This window comes from Callorhinus ursinus, unplaced genomic scaffold, assembly GCF_003265705.2.
Source record: "Callorhinus ursinus isolate GAN/ISIS: 27379988/994484 unplaced genomic scaffold, GSC_fseal_2.0 scaffold107, whole genome shotgun sequence".
Classification (NCBI taxonomy): Eukaryota; Metazoa; Chordata; class Mammalia; order Carnivora; family Otariidae; genus Callorhinus; species Callorhinus ursinus.
Window position 1 is genome coordinate 1,249,026 of NW_027397169.1, and position 25,718 is coordinate 1,274,743.

Genomic DNA, 25,718 nt, shown 5'->3' on the forward strand with positions numbered 1-25,718 from the left:
TTTTCTGCATCTATTGAGAGGATCATATGATTCTTGTTCTTTCTTTTGTTAATGTATTGTATCACGTTGATTGATTTGCAGATGTTGAACCAACCTTGAAGCCCAGGGATAAATCCAACTTGGTCGTGGTGAATAATCCTTTTAATGTACTGTTGGATCCTATTGGCTAGTATTTTGGTGAGAATTTTTGCATCCATGTTCATCAAGGATATTGGTCTGTAATTCTCCTTTTTGATGGGGTCTTTGGTTTTGGGATCAAGGTAATGCTGGCCTCATAAAATGAGTTTCGAAGTTTCCCTTCCATTTCTATTTTTTGGAACAGTTTCAGGAGAATGGGTATTAATTCTTCTTTAAATGTCTGATAGAATTCCCCTGGGAAGCCGTCTGGCCCTGGGCTTTTGTTTCTTGGGAGATTTTTGATGACTGCTTCAATTTCCTTAGTGGCTATAGGTCTGTTCAGGTTTTCTATTTCTTCCTGGTTCAATTTTGGTAGTTGATACATCTCTAGGAATGCACCCATTTCTTCCAGGTTATCTAATTTGCTGGCATAGAGTTGCTCATCATATGTTCTTAGAATTGTTTGTATTTCTTTGGTGTTGGTTGTGATCTCTCCTCTTTCATTCATGATTTTGTGGATTTGGGTCCTTTCTCTTTTCTTTTTGATCAGTCTGGCCAGGGGTTTATCAATCCTGTTAATTCTTTCAAAGAACCATCTCCTAGTTTCGTTGATCTGTTCTACTGTTCTTTTGGTTTCTAGTTCATTGATTTCTGCTCTGATCTTTATGATTTCTCTTCTCCTGCTGGGTTTAGGATTTCTTTGCTGTTGTTTCTCCAGCTCCTTTAGGTGTAGGGTTAGGTTGTGTATTTGAGACCTTTCTTGTTTCTTGAGAAAGGCTTGTATTGCTATATACTTTCCTCTCAGGACTGCCTTTGCTGTATCCCAAAGATTTTGAACAGTTGTGTTTTCATTTTCATTGGTTTCCATGAATTTTTTTAAATTCTTCTTTAATTTCCTGGTTGAGCCATTCATTCCTTAGTAGGATGCTCTTTAGCCTCCATGTATTTGAGTTCTTTCCGACTTTCCTCTTGTGATTGAGTTCTAGTTTCAAAGCATTGTGGTCTGAAAATATGCAGGGAATAATCTCAATCTTTTGGTACCGGTTGAGACCTGATTTGTGACCTAGGATGTGATCAATTCTGGAGAATGTTCCATGGGCACTAGAGAAGAATGTGTATTCCATTGCTTTGGGATGGAATGTTCTGAATATGTCTGTGAAGTCCATTTGGTCAAGTGTGTCATTTAAAGCCTTTATTTCCTTGTTGATCTTTTGCTGAGATGATCTGTCCATTTCAGTCAGGGGGGTGTTAAAGTCCCCCACTATTATTGTATTGTTGTCAATGTGTTTCTTCGCTTTTGTTATTAATTGCCTTATATAATTGGCTGCTCCCATGTTCGGGGCATAGATATTTACAATTGTTAGATCTTCTTGTTGGATAGACCCTTTAAGTAGGATATAGTGTCCTTCCTCATCTCTTATTACAGTCTTTGGTTTAAAATCTAATTTGTCTGATAGAAGGATTGCCACCCCAGCTTTCTTTTGGTGTCCATTAGCATGGTAAATGGTTTTCCACCCCCTCACTTTCAATCTGGGGGTGTCTTTGGGTCTAAAATGAGTCTCTTGCAGACAGCATATCAATGGGTCTGGTTTTTTTATCCAATCTGATAGCCTCTGTCTTTTGATTGGGTCATTTAGCCCATTTACATTCAGGGTACCTATTGAAAGGTATGAATTTAGTGCCATTGTATTGCCTGTAAGGTGACTGTTACTGTATATTGTCTGTGTTCCTTTCTGATCTATGCTGCTTTTAGGCTCTCTCTTTGCTTAGAGGACCCCTTTCAATATTTCTTGGAGGGCTGGTTTCGTGTTTGCAAGTTCCTTTAGTTTTTTTTGTCCTGGAAGCTTTTTATCTCTCCTTCTTTTTCAATGACAGCCTAGCTGGATATAGTCTTCTTGGCTGCATATTTTTTTCGTTTAGTGCTATGAAAATATCATGCCAGTCCTTTCTTGGCCTGCCAGGTCTCTGTGGATAGGTCTGTTGCCAATCTAATGTTTCTACCATTGTAGGTTACATATCTCTTCTCCCGAGCTGCTTTCAGGATTTTCTCTTTGTCTCTGAGACTCAAATTTTACTACTAGATGTCGGGGTGTTGACCTATTTTTATTGATTTTGAAAGGGGTTCTCTGTGCCTCCTGGATTTTGATGCCTGTTTCCTTCCTTACATTCGGGATGTTCTCTGCTATTATTTGCTCCAATATACCTTCTGCCCCCCTCTCTCTTTCTTCTTCTTCTGGGATCCCAATTATTCTAATGTTGTTTCATCTTACCGTATCGCTTATCTCTTGAATTCTGCCCTTGTGATCCTGTAGTTGTTTTTCTCTCTTTTTCTCAGCCTCTTTATTTTCCATCATTTGGTCTTCTGTATCGCTGATTCTCTCTTCTGCCTCATTTATCCTAGCAGTTAGTGCCCCCATTTTTGATTGCACCTCATCAATAGCCTTTTTGATTTTGACTTGGTTAGATTTTAGTTCTTTTATTTCTCCAGAAAGCGTTTCTCTAATAACTTCCACGCTTCTTTCAAGCCCAGCTAGTATCTTTAAAGTCATGATTCCGAACTCTACGTCCGACATCGTACTAAGGTCCGTATTGAGTAGGTCCCTGGCTGACGGTACTATCTCTTGTTTTTTTGCTGAGGTGATTTTTTTCGTCTTGTCATTTTGTCCAGAGGAGAATAGATGAATGAGAGAACAGAATGCTCACAGGTTAATAACGTCCCCAGCAAATATACTCTATACAAATCAGAAAAGACCTTTTAGTAAGTGGTCGCTTCTCTGTTCAAAGAGTTGTTGCTACTCCCTTCTTCGGTCTCCTGTTGAGTTCTATAATCTCTTTTTTTTTTTTAAAGATTTTATTTATTTATTCATGAGAGACACAGAGAGAGAGAGTGAGAGAGAGGCAGAGGGAGAAGCAGGCTCCCAAGGAGCAGGGAGCCCGATGCGGGACTCGATCCCAGGACTCTGGGATCATGACCTGAGCCAAAGGCAGATGCTTAACCATCTGAGCCACCCAGGCGCCCGAGTTCTATAATCTCTTTAGATTCACAAATTTCTGTGAAGTTGCACCAATGACTGTGAATCCTTTACTTAATATAGCTTATTATTTTCATAACCTCCCCCCCAAGCTACAACATTAAAACACTTTTAATCCTGTTTTTACCTTTTTTGACTTTTATATTACTGTTGTCATGCATTTTTATCTTACATTATTTTAATCTTTGTAAGACTTTTCTAGGGTACCTTTATAAAATAATATTCCATCATATTTGTCTATACATTATCCTTTCTGGTGCCCTCTTTCCTTCGTGCATTTCCAGTTTTCAATCTGGAATTATTTTCCTTTGGACTGAAGAACTCACTCTAGTGTTTTTTCTAATTCGAGGCTGCTAACATTGAAATGTTTCAGCTTACATATTTCTTCAGGCATTTTTATTTTGCCGTGGGTATGGAAATCTGCTTTGACAGGAGATTTAACACTTAAAAATTGCTCTCATTAATGTCTTATTTTATTTATGTCAAGAGGTCAGCTGTCAACCTTTTTCTTATTTGGTCTTTGTAGTCTCTAAAATCTTTCTCATTTTCTTTGGTTTTCAGACAATGGTGTGTAGCTGTCTATGGTTTCCTATGTGTTCACTTTGCTTAGGGGGTATTGGGCTAATTGAATCTGTGGGTTGATGTCCTTCAGCAATTTAGAACATGCTTGTGTATCTTCACTTTTAATAGCATTTCCTCCACAAGTTCTCTCTGCTCTCGTTTTATTTATTATTTATTATTTATTTATTTTATTATGTTATGTTAATCACCACACATTACATCATTAGTTTTTGATGTAGTGTTCCATGATTCATTGTTTGTGCATAACACCCAGTGCTCCATGCAGAACGTGCCCTCTTTAATACCCATCACTGGGCTAACCCATCCCCCCACCCCCTCCCCTCTAAAACCCTCAGTTTGTTTCTCAGAGTCCATAGTCTCTCATGGTTCATCTCTCCCTCCGATTTCTCCCCCTTCATTTTTCCCTTCCTACTTTTAATCATATCCCACCTGTCTTCTAATTCTGTCCTGATTTTTCCAATGCTGTTCACCCCATGCTTCTGTTGGGATGTCTGCTCTTGAACTGTATTCCAATTTAGTAACCCAGCCTTTTGCTCGGTTTAAACTTGTCTCCATTTATGCTTTAAATTTCAGATCTAAACATGGAACACAATAGCTTTCAGAAAATTATAGAAAAACAGCTTCACAATTGAGAAAAAAATTTCTTACAATACATAAGACACAAAACAGAGGGGAGAAAATTATAACTTAGCTCATATCAAGATATATTAGAAGCTACTTTTCATCAAAATTTACCAGGGAGAACGGTTGGAATACCAGTGCGGGGAGAGGAGATTGGCATTACATATCTGGTAATGTACATTAAGCCAGAGTGTGTAAAGAGTTTTGTCAGATAAAGAAATATATTCTGAAAAACCATTAGAAAAATGGGTTAAAAAAACCCCCACACAAAACCTTGAATAGGCACTACATAAAAGAGGAGGAACAAATGGTCAAAAAGGGGAAAATGTTAACCTCGTCAGCTTCAGGGAAAAGCTAATAAAAACCATAGTGAGATACTGTTGGATATATATCACCTTAGCTAAAATTCCCCTTCCTTCCAAAAGCTGCCCCAAAGCCTGGATGTATGTCCTCTTACACTTAGGTAAAACAGAGGCTGTTGCTGTTGCAGACAAGTACCCCCCAGAGGAAGTGGAGGAATCCAGAGTTATCATCTGGCATCACCTGATTTGAATTGTGATTAACATCAGACGATCTATTTCAATCGCTCTCAGCTTGGATGTACATTGGAATCACCTGGACAATTTACAACCACTGATGGCTGTGTCCGGTCCTAGCCCTTCTCATCTGCTGATGTGGGATGCAGCCTGATCTACAGCAATTTTACAAATAAATCCCCGATGGTCTAAAGGACAGCCAAGGATGAGAAACTAGCTGTTTTAGGAGCTGTGGTCCTGGCCCTTGACTTGTGTGAAACACACCTGCAATGTTTTTTGTTTTTGTTTTTTTAAGATCTTATTTATTTGAGAGAGAGAGAGAGAGAGCATGAGCGGGGTGAGGGGCAGAGGGAGAAGCAGGCTCCCCACTGAGCAGGGAGCCCGGGATCATGACCTGAGCCAAAGGCAGATGCTTAACTGACTGAGCCACCCAGGCGCCCATCACCTGCAGTGTTTTTAATGCTATGGGTGTCTGGACGTGTCCCAGAGCAAGTGTATCACAATGGCTGTGGGAGGGGTCAGGACAGCAGAATGTATTTTGTAAGAACTCCAAGTTTTTTGACTGCAAGATGAAGGACCTTCTTCTCATTTCAGAGTTTCTCAGGCTTCTCAGCACATTAGAATTACCTGGTGAAATTGGAAAGGACTGGATCTCAGGCAGGATCAATTGTATCTGTAGGGGGTGGGGAAGGCAACAGTACTTTGTAACTTACCTAGGTGACTTAAACATGTAGCTAATTGTGCCAGCCACAGCACTAAGTCTGGAGAAAGGCGAATTCATGGCAATCAGTGAAGAAAGAAGCAATTAAATTACTCTCTGGATCACTTGGTATGAGTAGCTCCTTGAGATCAGTGACTTCAGGGATGGATGGCAAACTAGCGTTTGATGGCCCAGAGGGCATGAGGAATTCAAAGAATGTTAAATTAGAATATAAACTCTAGATTTTAGATAGTGGTTATCTCTACATGCTCAGAGGGACTCATATATATTTGTGATGTTTTAATTTTTTCTTAAGTATTTTGATGCAAACAGTGAACTGACTATACTATATTAAAATACTGTTCTGAAATTTTCATAAATTTGCAGAAGTAGAGATTATAGAAAACCTGACTCCCATGTATCCATCATGTTACCTCAAAAATTGTCAACTCATAAATGATTTGGATGCTATTCCCATGGATGAAAGTGCAGCAGATTCCTGAGAGTATATCATTTTATCTGTAAACATTTTAGTATCTCTTTAAGGACAGGGATCTTTAGAACAGGAACACCATACCATTATCACATACGAAAATTAAAATAAGTCCTGCCCATAATCAAATATCTTGTTTTCCAATTTCCCCAATTATCTTGTTTGTTCGTTCCCTGGTTTTACATTTCATTTGATTAAGGATCTTTGTAAAATCCACAGTTTGCAACTGGTTGATCTGTACGTGAAATCTCTTCAATCTCCACAGCCCATCCATGTTGGGGTGGGGTGAAGGATGATGATGATGTGTGTGAATTATTTCTAGAAGGAATGGGGTTGTATGTCTTGCAGAGCTTAATTCAGTTTGGATTTGCTTATTGCAACCCCATGGTTACACTTAACATTTAAGTCTGGCATCTGTTGTTTCAGGGGAATAATAGTTGGAAATGAAGCCTTCATCGTGTTCATGTTCTGTTTTTTTAGAAAGATGAATTCTTAGATGGTTTTGTGACCATCCATCAGCAGGCAACGGATGTCTTGGAAGAATCTGATTTTGAAGTTAACAAAGACTCATAACTCTATGGATACAGTATGTCCTTAGTGGTTGCAAATGGCGATATATGCAAATTACCCTGTTTTCATTTATTACATAGAGCCCTTATACTATTCTTTATGCCTCCAATCTTCCATAGTAGAAACATAACTTTTAGTATAAATTTAAGTTAAAATTACAATTTTTTGAACATACTGAAAAAAAAATCAGGTAGAGGAGGTTGCCTAAAATTCCTAGCCCCAAGTTGGTAAATTAACTGGCATCTGAATGCAAACCAGGAGCACCTATAGAAGGAAAATATCATGAGAATTAATGAAAAAGACCAGAGAACCAGCTGCAGGGTCAGAGGCTACTGAGATTGTTTTTGTGAGGTGGGAATTTGCAGCAGCCTGCCCATGAACAGGAGCTGGACTCACTGCTGATGAAGTAGAAAGGAAGCTGTTAGGGACCTGCTCTCCCCCTAGTCGGCTGCGCTTTCCCAAGAAATTAAATTCTTGCCTCTCGCCTTGGACTTGGGAGGCTGTTGTGGAAAAGAGGAGGTGGATGAAAGTGTTCTCTGGGGTTGAACTTTGAAAAGAGGATAAGGCCTGGGCTTTCTACCTAAAGCGGGTGTCCCAGGGCAAAGCTGAGGTGTCCGATGCAGGTGCCCAAGTAGGGGCACCACTGGGCAAGATCCAGGAGCAGGACTGGTGCTAGAAGAGAGATGGGTGCACGATGAAGAGTTGTTGTGACCCAAGATAGGGATTTAAAATGATTCTAAGCATAAAAATTCAGTATGTAGCCCAGAAAATAGCAACTCAAGGGCACTGGTGACATTTTACCCTAGTGGACATCTGTCAATGACTGAAGACATTTATCTTTGTCACAAGGTTGGGGGAAGAGGCTTGCTACTGGCACTAGCGGGTGGAGGCTAGGAGTACTCTCGATGTAAGAAAGAACGTTAGGGTTTGAAGTTGAAGGCTAAGAAAGAATTCTTGAGACGTCTTTGGTGCAAAAAGGTGGTTTTATTCAAGCCCGGGGACAGGACCCTTGGGCAGGAAGAGCAGCACTGGGGTCATGAGGAGTGGCCCATTATATACTTTCAAGTCGGGAGGGGGTTAGGGATAGCGTAAGTCTCTAAGGAATTTGGAAGCAAGGTTTCTAGGATCTTGAGGGAGCTAACCATTTTTGGGAAAAAGTCATTTATTACTGTCTAATAAAACCTTAGTCATGAGACCCTTCAGATGTGTATTGGTGGGCCATATGCTTGGGGGGTGATTGCCAACATGTATCTTGGGGGGTTTAGAGCTAAAGGAAATTTCTAAAGAAATTTTTTTTCGAAGATTTTATTTATTTGAGAGCAAGAGAGAGAAAGAGAGAGAGCACAAGCAGGATGAAGGACAGATGGAGAAGCAGACTCCCTGCTAAGCAGGGAGATGCGGGACTTGATCCCAGGACTCTGGGATCGTGACCCGAGCCAAGTCAGATGCTTAACCAACTGAGCCATCCAGGCGCCCTAAAGAAATTTTTATATGTTAAAGTAGACTTACCAGATCCTGGGTGGTGTGTGCGGGGGTGGTCGGGCTAAGATTATCTTTTGCCCTAAGCAAAGTGTCAACATTGAGGCGGTTGAGTCCCTAGAGGAATGTCAACCCTGCCTGTTTCAAAGACTTGTCAGGGGCTGTACGTAGTAAGGAAATTTAATACTTTTTCCTTTTTGTTTCCCACCTCACTCTCAAAGATCCCACAAAGCAGTTACCCAGTCCCAAATGTCAATAGTGCAGGGACTGGGAAAACCGACTCATGGCCAAGGAGTCAAAGCTGGCTCCTCGCAAGGCAAACACTAAGGAAGGGCCTTAAGAGGCAGGGGTTGGGACAGCTGGTGGTCCCCTCGCTGAAGACCGCGTTGGTGTTGGAACTGGACGGACGGTCAGGAGTGGGCGCACACACTCTGCACTACAACCCCTGTCTTGGATTCGGGGTCTCTTCCCAGACCCCCACGTGGGCTGGCGTGGGTCCAACTCACCCCTGCGGGATTTGGGTCGCGAGCGCAGTGCGGGTCAGACGCTGCAGCCCAGGGCCGTCAGTCCCCACGCAGCGATCGCGCCGGGAGCCATCGGGCGCGGGGGAGAACACGCCGCGGGGCCGGTGGGCAGCGGGGCAGGGCTGGAGGGGCAGGGAGCCGGGCAGCGGGAGGGCGGCGTCCACCACCCCTTCGCCGGCGGCGGGGGCGGCGCCAGGAAGGCTCCGGGATCGGCCTCCAGGGCTCCTCCCGCACGGCACGGTGGCCCTGTTCTCCGCCACTCTCGCCTCCGCCTCGCGCTCCTGCCTGGCCAGCCTCTCCCCTTTCTTCTTCTTCTTTTTTTTTTTTTTTTTAAATATTTTATTTATTTATTCATGAGAGTCAGAGAGAGAGGCAGAGGCAGAGGCAGAGGGAGAAGCAGGCTCCCCGCCTAGCAGGGAGCCTGATGCGGGACTCGATCCCAGGACCCTGGGATCATGACCCGAGCCGAAGGCAGACGCTTAACCATCTGAGCCACCCAGGCGCCCTCAGCCTCTCCCCTTTCTGCCACCCAGGACCCCTCCATCCTTCCCAGCGAGGACTTGGCTCGGCTCTCTCTGCCCCTTCTCGCCTCTTTCTCGCTCGGCGGCGCCCACACCTCGCCCTTCGCCAGACCTCGGTTCCTTCCGCTCATCTTCGGCTCTTTCCGCCCAACTTCGGCTCTTTCCGTGCAGCGTCGCCTCCCTCCGCCTCTCCGCCTCTCCGCCTCTCCTCGGCTTTCTCGGATTTCGCTGCCCTAGTTCGGCTCTTTCCGCCGCACTGGGCTCTGGGGAGCTCACCCTGCCCGGTCAGGTGCTAGTGTCTGTGGGTAGAGGTCCAAATCCACGTCCAGCCATAGTAGTATGGGAATGCCACTTTCCCCACATTCCGGCTATCAACATAATACACTTAAAAAAGAATGTTCCCAATCTGATACATGAAAAAAGGAATCTCCGTATTTTACTTCGTATTTTTCTTTTGTTGGGTTGTTGGGAAGCATCTCTTCTGTTGAGACTATTCTGTATTTTCTGTGAGTTCTGTTCCAGCATTTACCTATTCTTCAATGGATTCTTGTTCTTTTTCTTTGGTTGGCAGGATTTCTCTAATAGCAATAAATTAACTTTTGGTGATGAGTTGCCAACATTTTCTTCTTAAAAAAATATTTTTTTTTTGCCTGTAGTTGCCATGCAGATTTTTATTTTTTTTTATTTTTATTTTTATTTTTTTAAAAGATTTTTTATTTATTTATTTGAGAGAGAGAGAATGAGAGATAGAGAGCACGAGAGGGAAGAGTGTCAGAGGGAGAAGCAGACTCCCCGCCAAGCAGGGAGCCCGATGTGGGACTCGATCCCAGGACTCCAGGATCATGACCTGAGCCGAAGGCAGTCGCTTAACCAACTGAGCCACCCAGGCACCCGCCATGCAGATTTTTAAAAGTGAAATCAAATGTATTAATTTTTGTTTCTTCTTGTTTTATGTATAGTTTTAAAAGATCATCTCTCCTTTGAGATTAGATATAAAATATTTATGCCTTGGTTTCTTCTAGGACTTTCATAGCTTCAATTTTTACATTTGAATCAAATATAATGTGTATTGCACAGACCAACTCATGGTTCCATCATGATCCATTTTTCCTTTACTGACTTAGCACATCACTTGCACCCAGTTTATTATGAAAAATTTTCAAGTATGGAGATAAGTTGAAACAATTTTACAGTGAACCCTCGTGTTGTGGACCGAATTCTCTCCCCTCACGTTCATACGTTGAAGCCCAAATCCTTGGTACCTCATAATGATATGACTATATTCGGAGGTTGGGCCTTTCAAGAATTAAGATTAAATGAGGCCATAAGGGTGGACCCTGATTCAATCAGACTAGTGTCCTTAAAAGAGGGAGATTAAAACATACAGACCAAGAGACGACAGGAGCACACACACTCAGCGGGATGACCACGTAAAGGGGCTACAAGAGTGTGGTCATCTGCAGACCAAGGGGAGGAGCCTCAGGAGAAACCAACTCTGCTGGTACCTTGAGCTTGGACTTCCAGAATTGTGGGAAAATAAATTTCTGTTGTTTAAGCCACTCAATCTGCGGTATTTTGTAATGGCGGTTCTAATGAACTAATATAATCTACCACTCAGATCCTGCCACATTTCACTACACTTGCTTTGCTGCATCCATCCCTCTACCATCCGTCGATCCACCTTAAAAAAAAAATTTTTTTTTTGAAGTAGGTTGCATACAGTAGGAGCCTTCCCCCCCCTAAACATTTTAGCACACATATTAATGAGAGTTCAAAAATTGGGGCTGGGTGATCTTTCAAGGCAGCTCATTGCATTCCTACTGTTTTGGTGCTGAGTTGGTTCCTCTTCATGTGGACATCTCCCTGGGGTTGAGTATCTCCCTGGAATGGTGGATGGCTTCCCCCGGAGACGAAGCAACTTAAGAGACTAAGGAGGAAGCTCCAATGTGTTTTATGACACGGCCTCAGATATGACATACTGTCATTTCTGCGGCATTGTGCTTATCACCTGGGTCATGTCTGATTCAATGTGGAAGGAGACTGCACAGGGCATGAATACCAGGTGGCAAGGACACTTGGTGGCCATCTTGGAGGCTAGCTGATGCACCCACCTCTTCTCTAGGCCACTTCACTTCATCAGCCCAGAATTCCTTTATTCTATTCGTTTTCTCCTGAAAGCCTGGTTTCAGTGTAGCTGTTTGGAGCCTCATGAATTTTCTGTGTGGGGGTGGAACACCTTGGAAGGTCTCCTTTCCCCCTTTACTTACTTTTATTCGTCTCCCCTCTCCGTCCCTCTCAGCCTTGACCCCAGCTCCAGCCTTTCTTGCCTACTAGTGCTCCTTCGAGTAGATGTTCTGAGGGCCAGCTGGGAATGCGGCAGATAAGAAGGGTCTGCTAGGGCGGGAAATGTTGGAGGAAGTTTTGCTTCCTGAGAGTTCCCGTCACCTGAATAATGGGAGCTTGGGTTATCTGCTGGCTTATCAGGACTACGATTGTTTTCCTTATTCTGAGGCAGGGGTCCTCAACATTCCCCAGGACACGGGACACTTGGTTTGATGGGGCTCTATATATCCACTATAATCTGGGGACAGAGATATCTGTATTGCAAAAGGGAGGCTGAAAATTGCCTGCTAGGGTTCAGATTGTTCCTTGTGTTTGGGATAGAGGAGGGGTCATCACAGGGGCGGTCATCTCATGTTGGGGAAAACTTGAGGGATTTGCACTGTGGGCTTCCCTCCTTATTTGCTGACTTTCTTTCAACTTTTATTTTGTGATAATAGGAAGAGATGCAGTTTTCTGGGATTGCTTGACACCTATACTGTTGAACCTGGAGGGTCGTTTATTGAAACTGGTATTGCTTGCCTTTGGGGAGACAGGTTACTTTTTGCTAGAAGTACTCCTATATCTAGTCTGAGGGAATCAAGGGAAGCAAGCTGGGATTTGTGTTGAGAATGGTGTGACATTTGCTGGGGCTCCTTTCTCCTTTAGTGTGTAGGGGATTGTAAGTTGGTTTTGGTGTTTCCATCATCTCTAATCTTGGAGGGATAAGGGAGATCACTTACTGAAGCTTCCACCATCAGATGGAACCCTCATGATGTTGGGGGTAACTGGGAAGTATGAGGCTGGGGCTCCTATTGTCTCTGATGCTGGGGATTGTAAGGTCACTGCCTATCTGGGGCTCCCAGTGTTGGTGTGACAGGGAGGCACCACTGGATGGAGATCCCATTGTCTCTAATTTGGGGAGAGAATCAGGGGGATAATTGCATGGGATCCCACTTATCTCTAGTGAGGGACTGGGGGAGTGTCTTTTTATATAGATCGTTTTATCTAGTGTAAGCAGAGGACAAGAAGAATCACTTTCTGGATCTCCCCTTGTCAGTATTGTTGGTATAGACTGGGTGGGTCAGTGGACTGGGGCTCCTCACTGTTTAGTGTTGAGCAGCTGAAGGAGTCTCTGATGGGGCTGCTGTCACTTCTAGAATTGAAAGTGACTCGGTGGGGGTACTTGCTGGAGTTCCTATCATTTCTAGTTTTGGGGGATGGGAGGTCTTGCTTGCTCAGACCTCATTATTTGTGTTTAGGGGTGACAGTTGCTATCTGAGGTCCTGTTGTTAGTTTTGAATGGGACTGGTGGTCCTCTACTAAGGCTTCTGTCCTCTCTATTATTGGATGCAGATTGTGAGTGAGCATCACTTGCTGGGGTTCCCATGATCTCTAGTTTTGGGGGGTGGACTGGGAGATCTCTTGCAGTGGCTTACATCATCTCCAGTTTTGAGGGATTGGTTCCATGTGTTTTTAAAAGCATTTTATTTTGAAACAGTCTAGGCTTACACAAAAATAAAACTATACAGGGTTGTTTTATACAGTAAATATTCATTTATATTTACTTTTATTTTGTTTCCTGCTGGTCTTGATTCTTGGAGTTATGTGTCTTCACATGAAATGATTTTCCTTCAGCCTCAAAACTCTTTTTAAAAGGTTTGAGATAGAGAGACAGACAGATGTATGGGGCTCCACACGGGGCTCTATCTCATGACCCCGAGATCATGACCTGAGCCGAAATCAAGTTGGACACTTAACCAACTGAGCCACCCAGGTGCCCCAGCCTAAAAACACTCTTTAGTTTTTCTTGAAGTGCAGTTCTGCTGTTGATTATTTCAGCTTTTGCTTTCTTAAAACCCCTGTTGCAACACCCCTTCAATTTGTCTGCATTTTCAAAGAATATTTTTCTTAGGTCATTGAATTTTATCCTGGCAGTTGGTATTTTATTTCCCCCCATTCAAACCTGGATGTCAGACATCATTGTTTTCTTGCTTCTATAGTTTCTTTTTGGAAAAATTTCAGTCTATTGCTCCTTTGAAAGCAACATGTCCTTTCTTTGGTTGGTTTGAAGATTTGCAGCTTGTCTTTCATTTTCTACAATTTTTCCACATCTTCTCCATTTTTCTTAACATATTATTCATAGTTATTCTGAAGTCGTTGTCTGCTAACTCCAATATCTGGTTTCTGAGTCTGCTTCTATTGATTCATATATTCCTGAGAGAACATCTTCCTGCTGCTTTGCATGTCTAGGACTCTTGTTTGCTGAATCTTCGAATCTTGCGAACAGTATACTTGATAAAGGCTCTCAATTATTGTCCCTTCCTCTGAATATTAGATTTTGTTATGGCAGGAAGTTATAGTATTAATGGGTGACCTTATGCCTATAAAGGCTGTTTTAGCCTCTGAAAGCATAGATCTATTTCAGTTTTGCACTGACTTCTAAGATGCAGTCCTTACTTGAAGTGCATGGTACTTAACCTCAGGGTGTGACATTTCTAGGGACATAATTGAAACCCACTGTATGTATGTATGTATGTATGTATTTTACCAAGGTCATTCCATTCCAAATGAGTCCAAAAACCAACCTGCAACTCCTGGCATGTGTGATCTCTGAAATTTCTGTATAACTTTCAGCTTTCAATAGCTACTCTCTTCAAAGCCTCCTAGTCTTCCCTTGTACATGCACAGCTTAGGTATTATTTGAGGACCTGATGGAAATTTTTAGGCAGATTTTTGGGGCCTCTTCTTTGTCAGTCTTTATTTTCCATTAGAAAAAACTCAAGATATTTCAGGATTGGGTTCTATATTCCCTATGACAGCCCCCATTTCTCCAAAGAGCCCTGGTTCTTCTTGTTCTTCCTTCTCTTCTTTTTCAAGAATAGTATTTTAGAAACCTAGATTGGGGTAGGCAATAAGTATTCTCATTCCTACTGGACTGTCATTGCTACTAGGCCTTCTGAGTGACTTACCTGACAGGCCTTGAATATATATGAATGTGTACTATCCTATGCACACGTGTATACACACACACACACACACACACACACACACACAATCTCTATCCATCCATCAAAAATCATGAACTTATACTCCTACCTCCAATTCCAATCCAATCAAACACCACAGTGTTTATTCTAGTCTTCTCTCTTTCCTTGTTTGTAACATTTCTCTTGGACAGTCAGAAGCTGGCTTTCATGATCTACAACATGTTTACTTGTTCAACCCTAATATACACATACAATAATTTCACAATCACTAATCCACAAAATTGTAAGGAACAAATTTTTGAACTAAAGTAGAGGACTTCTGGACAATTCTTTTTGTAGTCAGCCTTACATATCTGGTCAAAATACAGCTTTCCAAAGTAAATTGGGATTCCTTCCTTGTGATTATGTTATTCATTTATAATACAGTTAGGTTTGTTTTAGTTTATCCTATTTTACATTCCTTCTGCTACCTGGCATATTTTTGTTTTAACTTACAGTAATATTCACTCTTCACGGTGTATAGTTCTATAGGTTTTGGCAAGTGCATAGAGTTGTGTATCTATCAACACAGTCACAAGAGAACAATTCCATCACTCCCAAATTCCTTTGTGCTGCCCCTTTGCAGTCATTCCCTTCTCTTACTCTTTGCCCCTGAACATCATTCATTTGTTGTCCTTCCCTAGAGTTTTGTCTTTTCCCAAATGCCATACAATGGAGTCATACAATAAATGGTTTTTCATATCTGGCTGCTTTCACTTAGCAAAATAAATGAAACTGAGGTACAAGTTACATGCAATGCAATGTACATATCTTGGGTGTATAGTTTAATGCATCGTGACAAATGCATACACTTATGTAACCTATACTTCTATTGAGATACAGAACATTCTCTTCATCCCATAAAGTTCCCTCATGTCACATCTCAGTCAATCCCTGCTCCTTATCCCTTGCCCCCACAACCTGAGTTTAGATGCAACCACTATTCTGATTTTTTTCCTATCAGATTTTGTTTTGCTATTCTTAAAATTCATACAAATACATTCATATGGTATTTACTCTTTGTGTGGCTTATCTTGCTCAGTATATTCCTACGATAAATTTTAATTAATTTATAATAAAAATAAAATGTTTCCTACATACCAGAAGTCTCATAAATGCTTTACATATGTTCCTCAGTCCTTAATACAAATCTACAAAGTAGGCCTTCCATTGTTTCTATTTTACAGATGAAGAAATAAAACTTTAGGACAAAAAGTTTGTCATTTGCTTGAGGTAACCATGTCTAAAGGAGAGAACCAAGATTGGGCAGAATAAGAGACTGAACACTGGTAAGTTAAAAACAGAGGTAACAGTTAATCCCATGGGAGTTCTGGAGCTGGGGTGGCCCTTCAGGGGTGTCACAAATTGAGGCAAAGGAATTGGGCATTTGTACTCCTCATATGAACTAGTCAGTGGAATTGGGCTGCCCCTTGAAGGTGGACATTATCTTAGGTATGGCACTTTCTTTGGCCCAAGAGAATTCCTGAGAGAATGGCAAGACGAGCCATTAGAACATTTCCAGCAGCTAGGGGAATGAGTGACTTAGTCCTGAAAGAAGAATCTGAGAAATATACCACTGTCTTCATTATGGCCCAACACTTATGCCACTTGGATGCACTTGCTTCTAAAAAAGTAAATGCACACAGGATTCTGGTTAGTCATCTTGCTTGGAGAACCTTTCAAGAGGAAGATCGGTAGAACAAATTATAGACAGCTCTCAACAACAGATTTTCACTCTGTTGCAACTGATACTTTGTTTTTAAAAAGATTTTATTTGACAGAGAGAGAAAGAGGGAGAGAGAGCGAGCACAAGTCGGGGGAGATGCAGTGGGGGAAGGAGAGAGACAAGCAGACTCCATGCTGAACGCAGAGCCCGATGTGGGGCTTGATCTCACAACCCTGAGATCATGACCTGAGCTGAAATCAAGAGTTGGGCAGGCACTCAACCGACTGAGCCACCCAGGCGCCCCACAACTGATACTTAATCATCTCACTTCTACTATCCCAGCCTAGTTTCCCTTCACCCTTGACTACAACCTCTGTTGGACTAGGTGGCTTACTTGGAGGGATGATCCAGATCCTCACCCCTGAGTCTGAACACCTGGTCAACATGCCCTTCTCAGGATACAGCTGCTACATTTATTTATCAACAAAATTGGGGAGACATCCCAAAGGACCTGAGTGCCAAATGTCTTCTCTGCCCTCATGGTACAACAGAAGCCCCACATCCTCTGGCACAGGATCACCTATGCCAGAAGCCAGGGTGACTTCATTCCTCAGGTGCTGGTCTCATAGCAATCATAAAGGTCAATGGGACCCTTACTTTGCCGGCAAGTGTTCCCCCTCTGGAAACTAGAGCTTTTAGGTTATTTTGTGTGCTTTCCTCCCAAGAGCCCATGACCCATCTTACACGAACACTTATGAAGGCAACTGTTCTAGACTATAGATGGGAGCATCAGTGCTTTGACAATACCCAAGACAGCATAGTAACTGATAGAATTCAGAGTAGATTCTGAGAAGCAAAAGCAGTGAACGGTTCTGGATAGCTTCCATTTGCCCCAGCGGACCCACTTTCTCTACCTTGTTGAACCTAGTAACATTAACCAATATGAGCTACAGCAATGGGCTTCCTTGCCTTATGGCCTCTGGTTGGGTTTGGTCAGTGGGGAGCCTGGGCATGAAATCAGAAGGATGAAAGAAGATGAAGTCTAGCTCTGGCTATTTCTTGCAGAATGTGGGGCTGGATGCTACCCCTTACCTCCCAGCTCCTGGAATGCAGTTCTCTCCTGTCTCTGGATTTCAGTAATTGTTCCCTTCTCTTGCCCATTCAGGCTCAGGGATGTTAACAGAGCCCTGCCCTTACCAGCTACTAGGTACCAAACATTTCTTGTGGTTTCCCTACCTCCTGTCCCCAATGCGGTGAGTAACCCCTTTATGAAAACTCTGCTTGAATTGTCCTCGTGTCAGTTGTTTTCCGTTGGGACTCTGACTGATATGCCCACTCATTCCAAGTATAAGAAAAAGTCCTAATGTGACCCGTAAAACCCAAGATCAGGATCCACCACGTCTCTGACCACATCATCTTCTACCTTCACTATCCCCAACTTGTTCTACTCCAGTCTCACTGGCTTCTATGCTGTGGGACTTTGCATGCCAAGACTGCTCTTGCTACACAAATTCATGACTCACTGTCTCAACTCATTAAGGTCTCTGCTCCAAGTGTCCCTTAACTAAGAGGCTTTCCCTTCCTATTTCATATACAATGGCAAGATCCCAATCCCCCTCAGCTATTTTATGATGCTTTGCTTTTCTGCTCAACACTTATATTAGTGTGTTTTGATTCTTCTATAATCTGTCTTTCCCCTGTTAGAATGTAAGTGCTTCAATAGCAAAACTTGAGTTTCATTAATTGCTATAAACACCAGTGTCTTAAACAGTGCCTGGCATATAGATTATACTCAACAGATAGACTAGTGGTTAAGAGCATGGATTGTCTGGGTTCAAATCTGGGCTCTACCATTTACTAGCCAGGGAGCTCAGGCAAGTTACAGGTATACCATGTTAGTTTTCTCTACTGTAAAATGGGGATAATAATAGTACATACTTCCTTAAGCTTATATTGAGTACTCAATAATATCCATAAGGCATTCAGAAGAGGGCCTCATCTATAGGAGGGGCTATGTAAATGTGTGTCATTTATTAATGTATTGAAATAATCCACTATAAAAAAATGATCCCAACATAAAAAGGAAAAATTCACAAGGAAAAAAAACCTAATCCTGAATGTACTTATACATCAAAATATATAAAGAGAAAGATGACAGAAATGACAAAAAAAGTGTGAATCCATAGCCATAGCCATAGCAGAAGACTTTAATACATATCTACCACTAAATAAACTTGAGGACAAAAATCTCAATGTACATACTATATCTGAAAACACAATTAGCTTGAGTTAATGGGCATATACTCTACATCTAAGACTTAGAGAATATACATTATTTTCAAAGAAACATGAAACACTTATAAAATGTGACCAACAAATAGGTTTGCTAGTTAGATATTGCATTCAGCTGGACATGAACAGAACACCACCTCAAAAACAAACCAAAAAAAAAAAAATGACTTTGGCTTCAACCAGTTAGAGGTTACTTCTAATCATATAGGACAAGTCTGGGAACAAGCAGTCCAGAGCTGATTCCACCAATCAGAAGTTTTGGGGGAGCCCATATCATTGTGATATTTTGCTGCACTATGGTTTCTGTCATCATGATCAAAACAGAGTGCTTCCAACTCTTGGCTTTGAGTCCACTTTCAAGAGAAAGAATGGGTAAGACAAACAGGATACAGGTGAGGCAAACAAGCCAGATGCTGTTCTTCTCCCCGGGGACTTCTACCTACTTCTCGTGGTCAGCAGAGTAAGGCAACAGCCCTCTGAGCTTCAAAGAAGGCTTGCAGATTGAGTATTTTCAATTCTACTCATTGACAACTTGAACAACAACAAAAACATTTTAAAAAAGTATATAAGTAGGGGAGAATGGACACTGGGAAAGAAGCTGACAAAATGCCATACTAGGGTAGAAAGATAAAAAAGAATCAGCATCATAAACTCCACTTACCTGACAAAGATGCCATTAAACTAGAAAAAGTATATTGTAAATAGAATCTAATTTCCACTACGATAAACAAATACACTCAGGAGATATTCAGAAATGCCTTCCTGGATATGCTACGTACTGATATTTTAAAAGAGTAAATTATAGCAAACATATTACATACGAAACTATGGGCCATAACTTAAGGTTTATTTTTGGGTACGGTTATATAGATGTGTTTATACTAAAATAAAAAGACCGAAAACTAACGAACTAGTGGCCCAATCTTAGGATGAGACATTGATAAAGGTAATCCCACACTCACTATTTATTCTTTCGGTTTCTAGTTTATTTTGTGGCCACTCAGGAAAGAGCTGAGGCATCCTCATACTGATTACTTCTCTAGGGTCTGCCTCCAATGTAAGTTCTCACAAATCAACAAAGAATCACTGCAAGATTTTTCCAAATTAATACACTGACAAGTTTTGCATCCAGAGAAAACTTCGTATTTTTCCTAATGTATGAGGTATTATCCAAGGCATTCCCCTAGTCTTTATATTCACAAGTGTCTGCAGTGAATGCTCAGTTTCCTAAGGAATGTGGAAAAATGACTTTCCAGGACCGATGACACTCAACAGGACCTTCTCTCTGGGATAAATCCTCATGCTTCTTAGAGACTGAGAGACCATTCAAGGCTTTCCCACAGTAATTGTGTTGTTCAGAATATCTCCCCATCTTTTGCTCAGTAATGCGGACACTTGTGCTGAAGGACTTTCCACCTTCTTTCTATGACTATTCCTCTGTAGGGATTTCTTACGTGTGCTCTCAGGGATGGGTGTCCCTGAAGGCTTTTGCATTCTGATGATATTCATAAGGTTTTCTCCGTAGTGTGAACCGTCATGTGACTCCCTAGAAATATCACGAAGGCTTTCCTACAGCTACTGCAATCCTCAGGTTTCTCCCCGTAAGTAATCTTTTGGGCACGTCAGGGTGAGTCTGAATTGAAAGCTTACCACAAAGACTGCACGCTTGAGGTTTCTCTCCAGAGTGAATGAACATGCGTTAGTGAAGGCTCCTTCATACAGAACCGATAGAAAGAATGAGAATGGCAAGCTTCTCAGATGGTTCCTTACCATCTGTCTCCTACTATACATACCCTGTGTAGTTTCTTTCCACATGGTGTGAGCAACACAGTCTGGAAGGAGTGATAATATGTCCTTCTGAGGCTAGGTCGAAAAAGAAAATGTGGCTTGTGCGTTAGCTCTCCCACAGATCAAATGCTTTGGGAGGAACCTGCTGCTACATCATAGAGGTACTTAGCCCTGTGGAGAGTGAGGTAACGAAGGTTCCCTGCCAACAACTGGCATTAACCTGCCAGACATGTGAGTGATCCATTTTGGAAGTAGATTCTTCAGCAGTAAAGACTCAGATGAGTGTTGCTCCAGCTGACATCTTGACCTCACTTCATGACAGATCCTGAGCCAGAACTGCACAGCTAAGCCGTTTCCAAATTCCTGACCTACAGAAACTGTGAGATAATTAATGTATGTTGTCTGAAGCCACTACGGTTTGGAGGGAAATCTGTTATGGAGCAACAGGTAACTCATACATCTAGTGAGTTACCATCAGTTGTCTGAGAATTAAGAAATCCATGACTGCTTTCCCAGTTATTGTATTCATATCCACCTATTATGTATTCTCTTGTGCACAGAAAGGTAAGAGTTAGTGGTGAAAGATTTCCCACAATGATTACATTCGTAGGGTTTTTCTCCAGTGTGAGTTCTCACGTGTTTCTTAACAGCTGAAAGATTATTAAATGCTTTCCCACAGTTACTGCATTCATAGGGTTTCTCTCCAGTATGAATTCTCTTGTGCACAGTAAGAGAAAAACTACTGCTGAAGGATTTTCCACACTGATTACACTCATAGGGTTTTTCCCCAGTATGAGTTCTCATATGCTGTGTCAGGTATGAGCTCTTCCTAAAGGCTTTCCCACAATCGTGGCACTCATAAGGTTTCTCCCCTGTATGAATACTGTTGTGCCCAGTAAGGGAGGACCTCGTGCTGAAGGCCTTGCCACACTGATTACATTCATGGTGATTCTCTCTCGTATGAATTCTCTTGTGGCTTTTGAGATTACAACTAGTGCGAAAAACATGAAAACACTGATTACATTCATAGGGTTTTTCTCCAGTGTGAATTCTCACGTGCAGTCTAAGGGATGAGGGATCGTTGAAGGCTTTCCCACAGTCATTGCATTCATAGGGTTTCTCCCCATTATGTATTCTCTTATGAATAGTAAGGTAAGATCTACTGCTAAAGGATTTGCCACACTGATTACAGTCATAGGGTTTTTCTCCAGTATGAATTCTCTTGTGCTGAGTGAGATTAGATTTTGTGCTGAAGACTTTAAAGCACTGATTACATTCGTTGAGTTTCACTCCAAGATGATTTCTTTCCTGTTGATTAAGAGATGAATGATAACTATAATTTATAGTATTTTTAATATTCAATTAATTTTATGCATAGGAACTCTTTCCCAGGAATTCTGTTACATTATTACAATTGATGTTTTGGCTATTTTCAGTGCTTGTATATGGCTTCTGCCCAGTCTGAGCTCTTAGAAGTTAAAAAAGATGGACGCTTTGCCACAAGTCCTTATCATATTCATTGAACATCTTCTGATAAACTCTGGTAAACCACTTTGTATTTCAACATTCAACATCTTAGTCACATTTAAGGAAATATTTACTTGTAGAAACTCCCAGTGAAGAAACAAGTTTGGGGCTAACTTACAGTTTTCTCCAAATTCACAACTTTTCACAGTATCTCTCCAGAGACACAATTTCGTATTGTGTAAATGACTTTCCTTTAATGACTCTGTTCACTTTGTGACTTTCCTAACTTATTCTCCTACTGTGAAAAACCAGAAATCAGCCATGTTAGTCTTACCGCTTTTATACCATTGGAATGTTCTTTTCTAAAATCATGCTTCTTAGGAGTTAACCATTTGGCTTTAAGTACAGTCTCCAAATCTGGAAAAAAAAAAAAAAGAAATTTAAGTTGATGGAGAAAAGAAATAGTAAAGTGCACACATGAGTAAACACAGACTCTGAGGGATCAGCATTTTTGAGGAGGTTTGCCATGCAAGGAATAAGAGTATGAAAACTATAGGTATTTAAAAAGTGGTTTTGAAGGATTAAGACTGATCAGAGATTTACAGAAGAAGGGATTATGAGGAATGCAAAGTAGGAAGGCACTGGACAAAATGTTCATATGAAATTTATTTAAAAAGGAAAAGGACCATTATAGCATTGCATGGTGACAGATGGTAGCTACACTTGTGGTAAGCAGAGTATAACTTATAAACTTGTCAAGTCACTACACTGTACACCTGAAACTAATGTAACGTTGTATGTAACTACACTTTAATTAAAAAAAAGAAGGAAAAGAGGTATGTCTTTTTTTTTTTTCCCCATCTGACTCCAAGGTAACGTATGAGATGTTGAACAGAAAGGTAAAAAGGAAAGAATGTACACAAGGAAGCTCATACCCAACGTTCTTGACCATCTTTGTCAGAGAAAAGTACATTGTACAAACTTCCCTGTTGGACATTTCCTAAATGTAATACTCCCATGCCCCAAATCACTGGCCAGAGCTATTCCTCATATTCACCTGTCACCTGGTGCTCACCTGGACAGGTGCCTGGAAGAATTCCTCGCTCCTCTGTCGTCACCTTGTCTTCTTGCTCCAAACGGGAGATCAGACTGGATTTATCAATATGATACCCTATGCATGGAGAAAGGACACATGATATCGGGTGACTGTACAGGTGACAAGCAACCCCATGAAACTGGAGCCAACAATTCTGAAGATGATCAAGTATGACTTTTGCAGCAGTGGAATAACTACACATAAATTGTAATGAATATAGTTAACTCCCAAGAAACCAAAATTCAAGCACACTCAATATCCAGGTGACAGGACATAAACAGTCCCAAAGTCCATATCCAAGTTTACATACATACTTCAGAAGCTCTAAAGCTTTTAACCATGGAGAATATAAAGTCAGGGTAAGGAAGAGCTATTCGGTTCATAGGGAAGGCATCAGCAGAAAGCTCCATGAGGGTGGGGACCACGTCTGTCTCATTCATCACTGTATGATGGATACACTGTATTCCTAAACCCAGCATGGACCCAGGGACTCCGAAGTGCTTCAGAAAGACTGGTGAGAAGTAACAACTGAAAACTGAGGGATACTGAACCAGAAGTCCATAACTCTACAAAAACAGTGAATAACGTGCGGAAAACCATTCGAATCAACTTTATCAGAACTTTGGAAACTTATCAAAAGTTTACAGCAACTTGGAAAATGTTTAATCAAGAACAACCAGCTGACACTTTCACTAACCCTTGTCTCATCCTCTATTCCCTGCTTTGGCTGTGACCTTGAAGATCACAGCCCACATGCCTACTACCAGAGGGAGCAGGATGGACCTTATTCTCAAAGTTCTGTGGTTGTTTGTTTTGATCTTTCTGAAGGTTTGACTCAAAGGGCTTGCCTTTATTTATCTAATCTCAAACTCTCCGAGGGCTGTGCTGGGGACTCAGGGGGCATGTGCTGAATACATTTCAAGGCAAATATATTAGCCACCACTGCCTGAGGCCTATGAAACAGTACAGGAAAGAAAAGACTAACCAAGAAGCTTGGGAGGAAAAGTGAGAAATAAAATATTTTGAGGAATTTTTAAAAGTTTCCCTCCCATTTCTTTGAATCTAAGAAGGCCAGGATTGGGCACATGCTCAGAAAAGAAAGTGATAATTATGGCAGAGTTGTAAACTGCCTGCTGATTTTGAAGGTATGTCCCTATACACACGCACGGAACACAACTGCAGAGACCACGGGTTTTTCCTTTTTGTTTGAGGCCTTCAGGAAAATCTCTGACAAACTGCTAGCTAACCATGAGGTTAACATAAGTCTTCAGGGACCACACATGACAAATACAGACATTACAAAATTAGTTCAGGAATATCATTAAACATACATAGAACAAGCAACAACAAATTTTGGTGATGGGGAAAAATCCGATTCCAGAATTGCCATATAATAACTTTCCAAATGTCCATTTTTCAACAACAAAATTTTGAGGTAGGCGAAGAAATAAAAGTGTAGCCCATTACAGAAAAACAAAATTCCTCCCTGAGGAAGCTCAACCATCAGACTTCTAGTCAAAGAATTTAAATCAACTATTTTAAAGAATATCAAAGACCAAAAGAAAACTGTATAAAGAATAAAGGGCGGGGGCAGAGCAAGATGGCAGAGGAGTAGGAGACCTGGATGTCGTCTGGTCTCAGGAATTCAGCTGAATAGGGATCAAACCATTCTGAACACCTACGAACTCAACAGGAGATCGAACAGGAGAGTAGCAACAACTCTCTGAACAGAGAAGCGACCACTTACTGGAAGGTAGGACGTGCGGAGAAGTGAATCCGAGGCGATATTCGGGAGGACAGATGGTGGGGGAGGGGGCCTCTGCCGGCCGCTTCTGGCAAGTGCTAGAGCCGCGGAGCACAAAATCGGACCTTTTAGAAGTCGGCTCGGCGGAGGGACATCGCTGCAGTGGCTAAGCGGGGGGTGGAACCCTCGCGGGACAGTGTGGTCTCAGGACCCTCGGGGTCACAGAAAGACCGGGGGTGCCTGAGTGCGCCGGAGCTCCCAGGTATCGGAGCGGGGAAGCCGGCTGCAGAGACGGAGCCGAGGCGCAGGCTCTCAGCTCGGGGTTGCCATAAACTGTGATCTGCTGCCCAGTCGGGCCACTGCTCCTCCAGCAGGGACCCAACAAGCGGCAGAGCCGGGGAGACTCCCCTTCCTTCCCGGGGAGGAGCGGCGCGGGAGCGCACCACAGGGATCTGCTGGGTTTGGAGACTCCACACGGGGTCGGGTGCCAGAGATAGAAACGCTCGGTCACAGGCCGGGTGAGCACGGAGTGCGGCCGGAGACCGGGGACAAGGGAGTGACTGCTTTTCTCTGGGGGTGCACTGAGGAGCGGGGCCCCGAGTTCTCAGCTCCTCCGGGCGGAGATTGGGAGGCCACCATTTTCACCCTGGTCCTCCAAAGCTGTATCGCGAGCTTGCAGGGGACAAAAGCTCCTGAGAGCAAACCTGAGCAGCTTGCTTAGCCTGGACTCACAAGGATGGGGCAATTCCGCCTCCGGCAAAGACATTTAGGAACCATGGCAACAGGCCCCTCCCCCAGAAGATCAGCACGAACAGCCAGCAAGCCAAGACCAAGTTTACCGATCAAGGAGAACGGGAGAACTCCAGCGCTAGGGGAATACTGCACATAGAATTCATGGCTTTTTTACCATAATTCATTAGTTTTTCAAAGTTAAATTTTTTTACCTGTTTTTTTTTTTGAATTTTCCTTTTTCCCTTTTTCAACCAACATCTTATCAATCCCTTTAAAAAAAAACACTTTTTATTTTTCATTTTTAGAGTCATATTTTTAATCCCTTCATAGTAGTTACCCTTATTTTGGGCATATATATATAAATTGTTCTCTCTTTAAAATTTTGAGATACACTTTCTTCTAACAGATCA

General features: G+C 42.1%; 1 protein-coding gene and 1 pseudogene across 1 annotated transcript; both read right to left on the reverse strand.

Moving 5' to 3' along the window:
- Window positions 1–25,718, reverse strand: part of LOC112816456 (uncharacterized) — a 117,207-nt pseudogene that overhangs the window by 69,915 nt on the left and 21,574 nt on the right.
- On the reverse strand, window positions 18,555–24,164 carry LOC112816457 (uncharacterized). Its single transcript, XM_025862957.2, has 3 exons — window positions 22,812–24,164; window positions 22,071–22,153; window positions 18,555–21,577 (listed from the first exon to the last, which is right to left on the reverse strand). The coding sequence occupies exons 1-3, from the start codon at window positions 23,032–23,034 to the stop codon at window positions 20,795–20,797; spliced, it is 1,089 nt and encodes a 362-aa protein (XP_025718742.1). The 5' UTR covers window positions 23,035–24,164; the 3' UTR covers window positions 18,555–20,794.

Bases quoted from the DNA above. Each gene is read 5' to 3' on its own strand.
- LOC112816457 (XM_025862957.2), bottom strand. From the start codon at position 23,034: ATGTGTAGTTATTCCACTGCTGCAAAAGTCATACTTGATCATCTTCAG. The intron at 22,154-22,811 runs GTGAGCACCAGG...TTTTTTTTCCAG, and splicing joins TCTTCCAGGCACCTGTCCAG to ATTTGGAGACTGTACTTAAA. The intron at 21,578-22,070 runs GTAAGACTAACA...CTTAATCAACAG, and splicing joins ATTCCAATGGTATAAAAGCG to GAAAGAAATCATCTTGGAGT.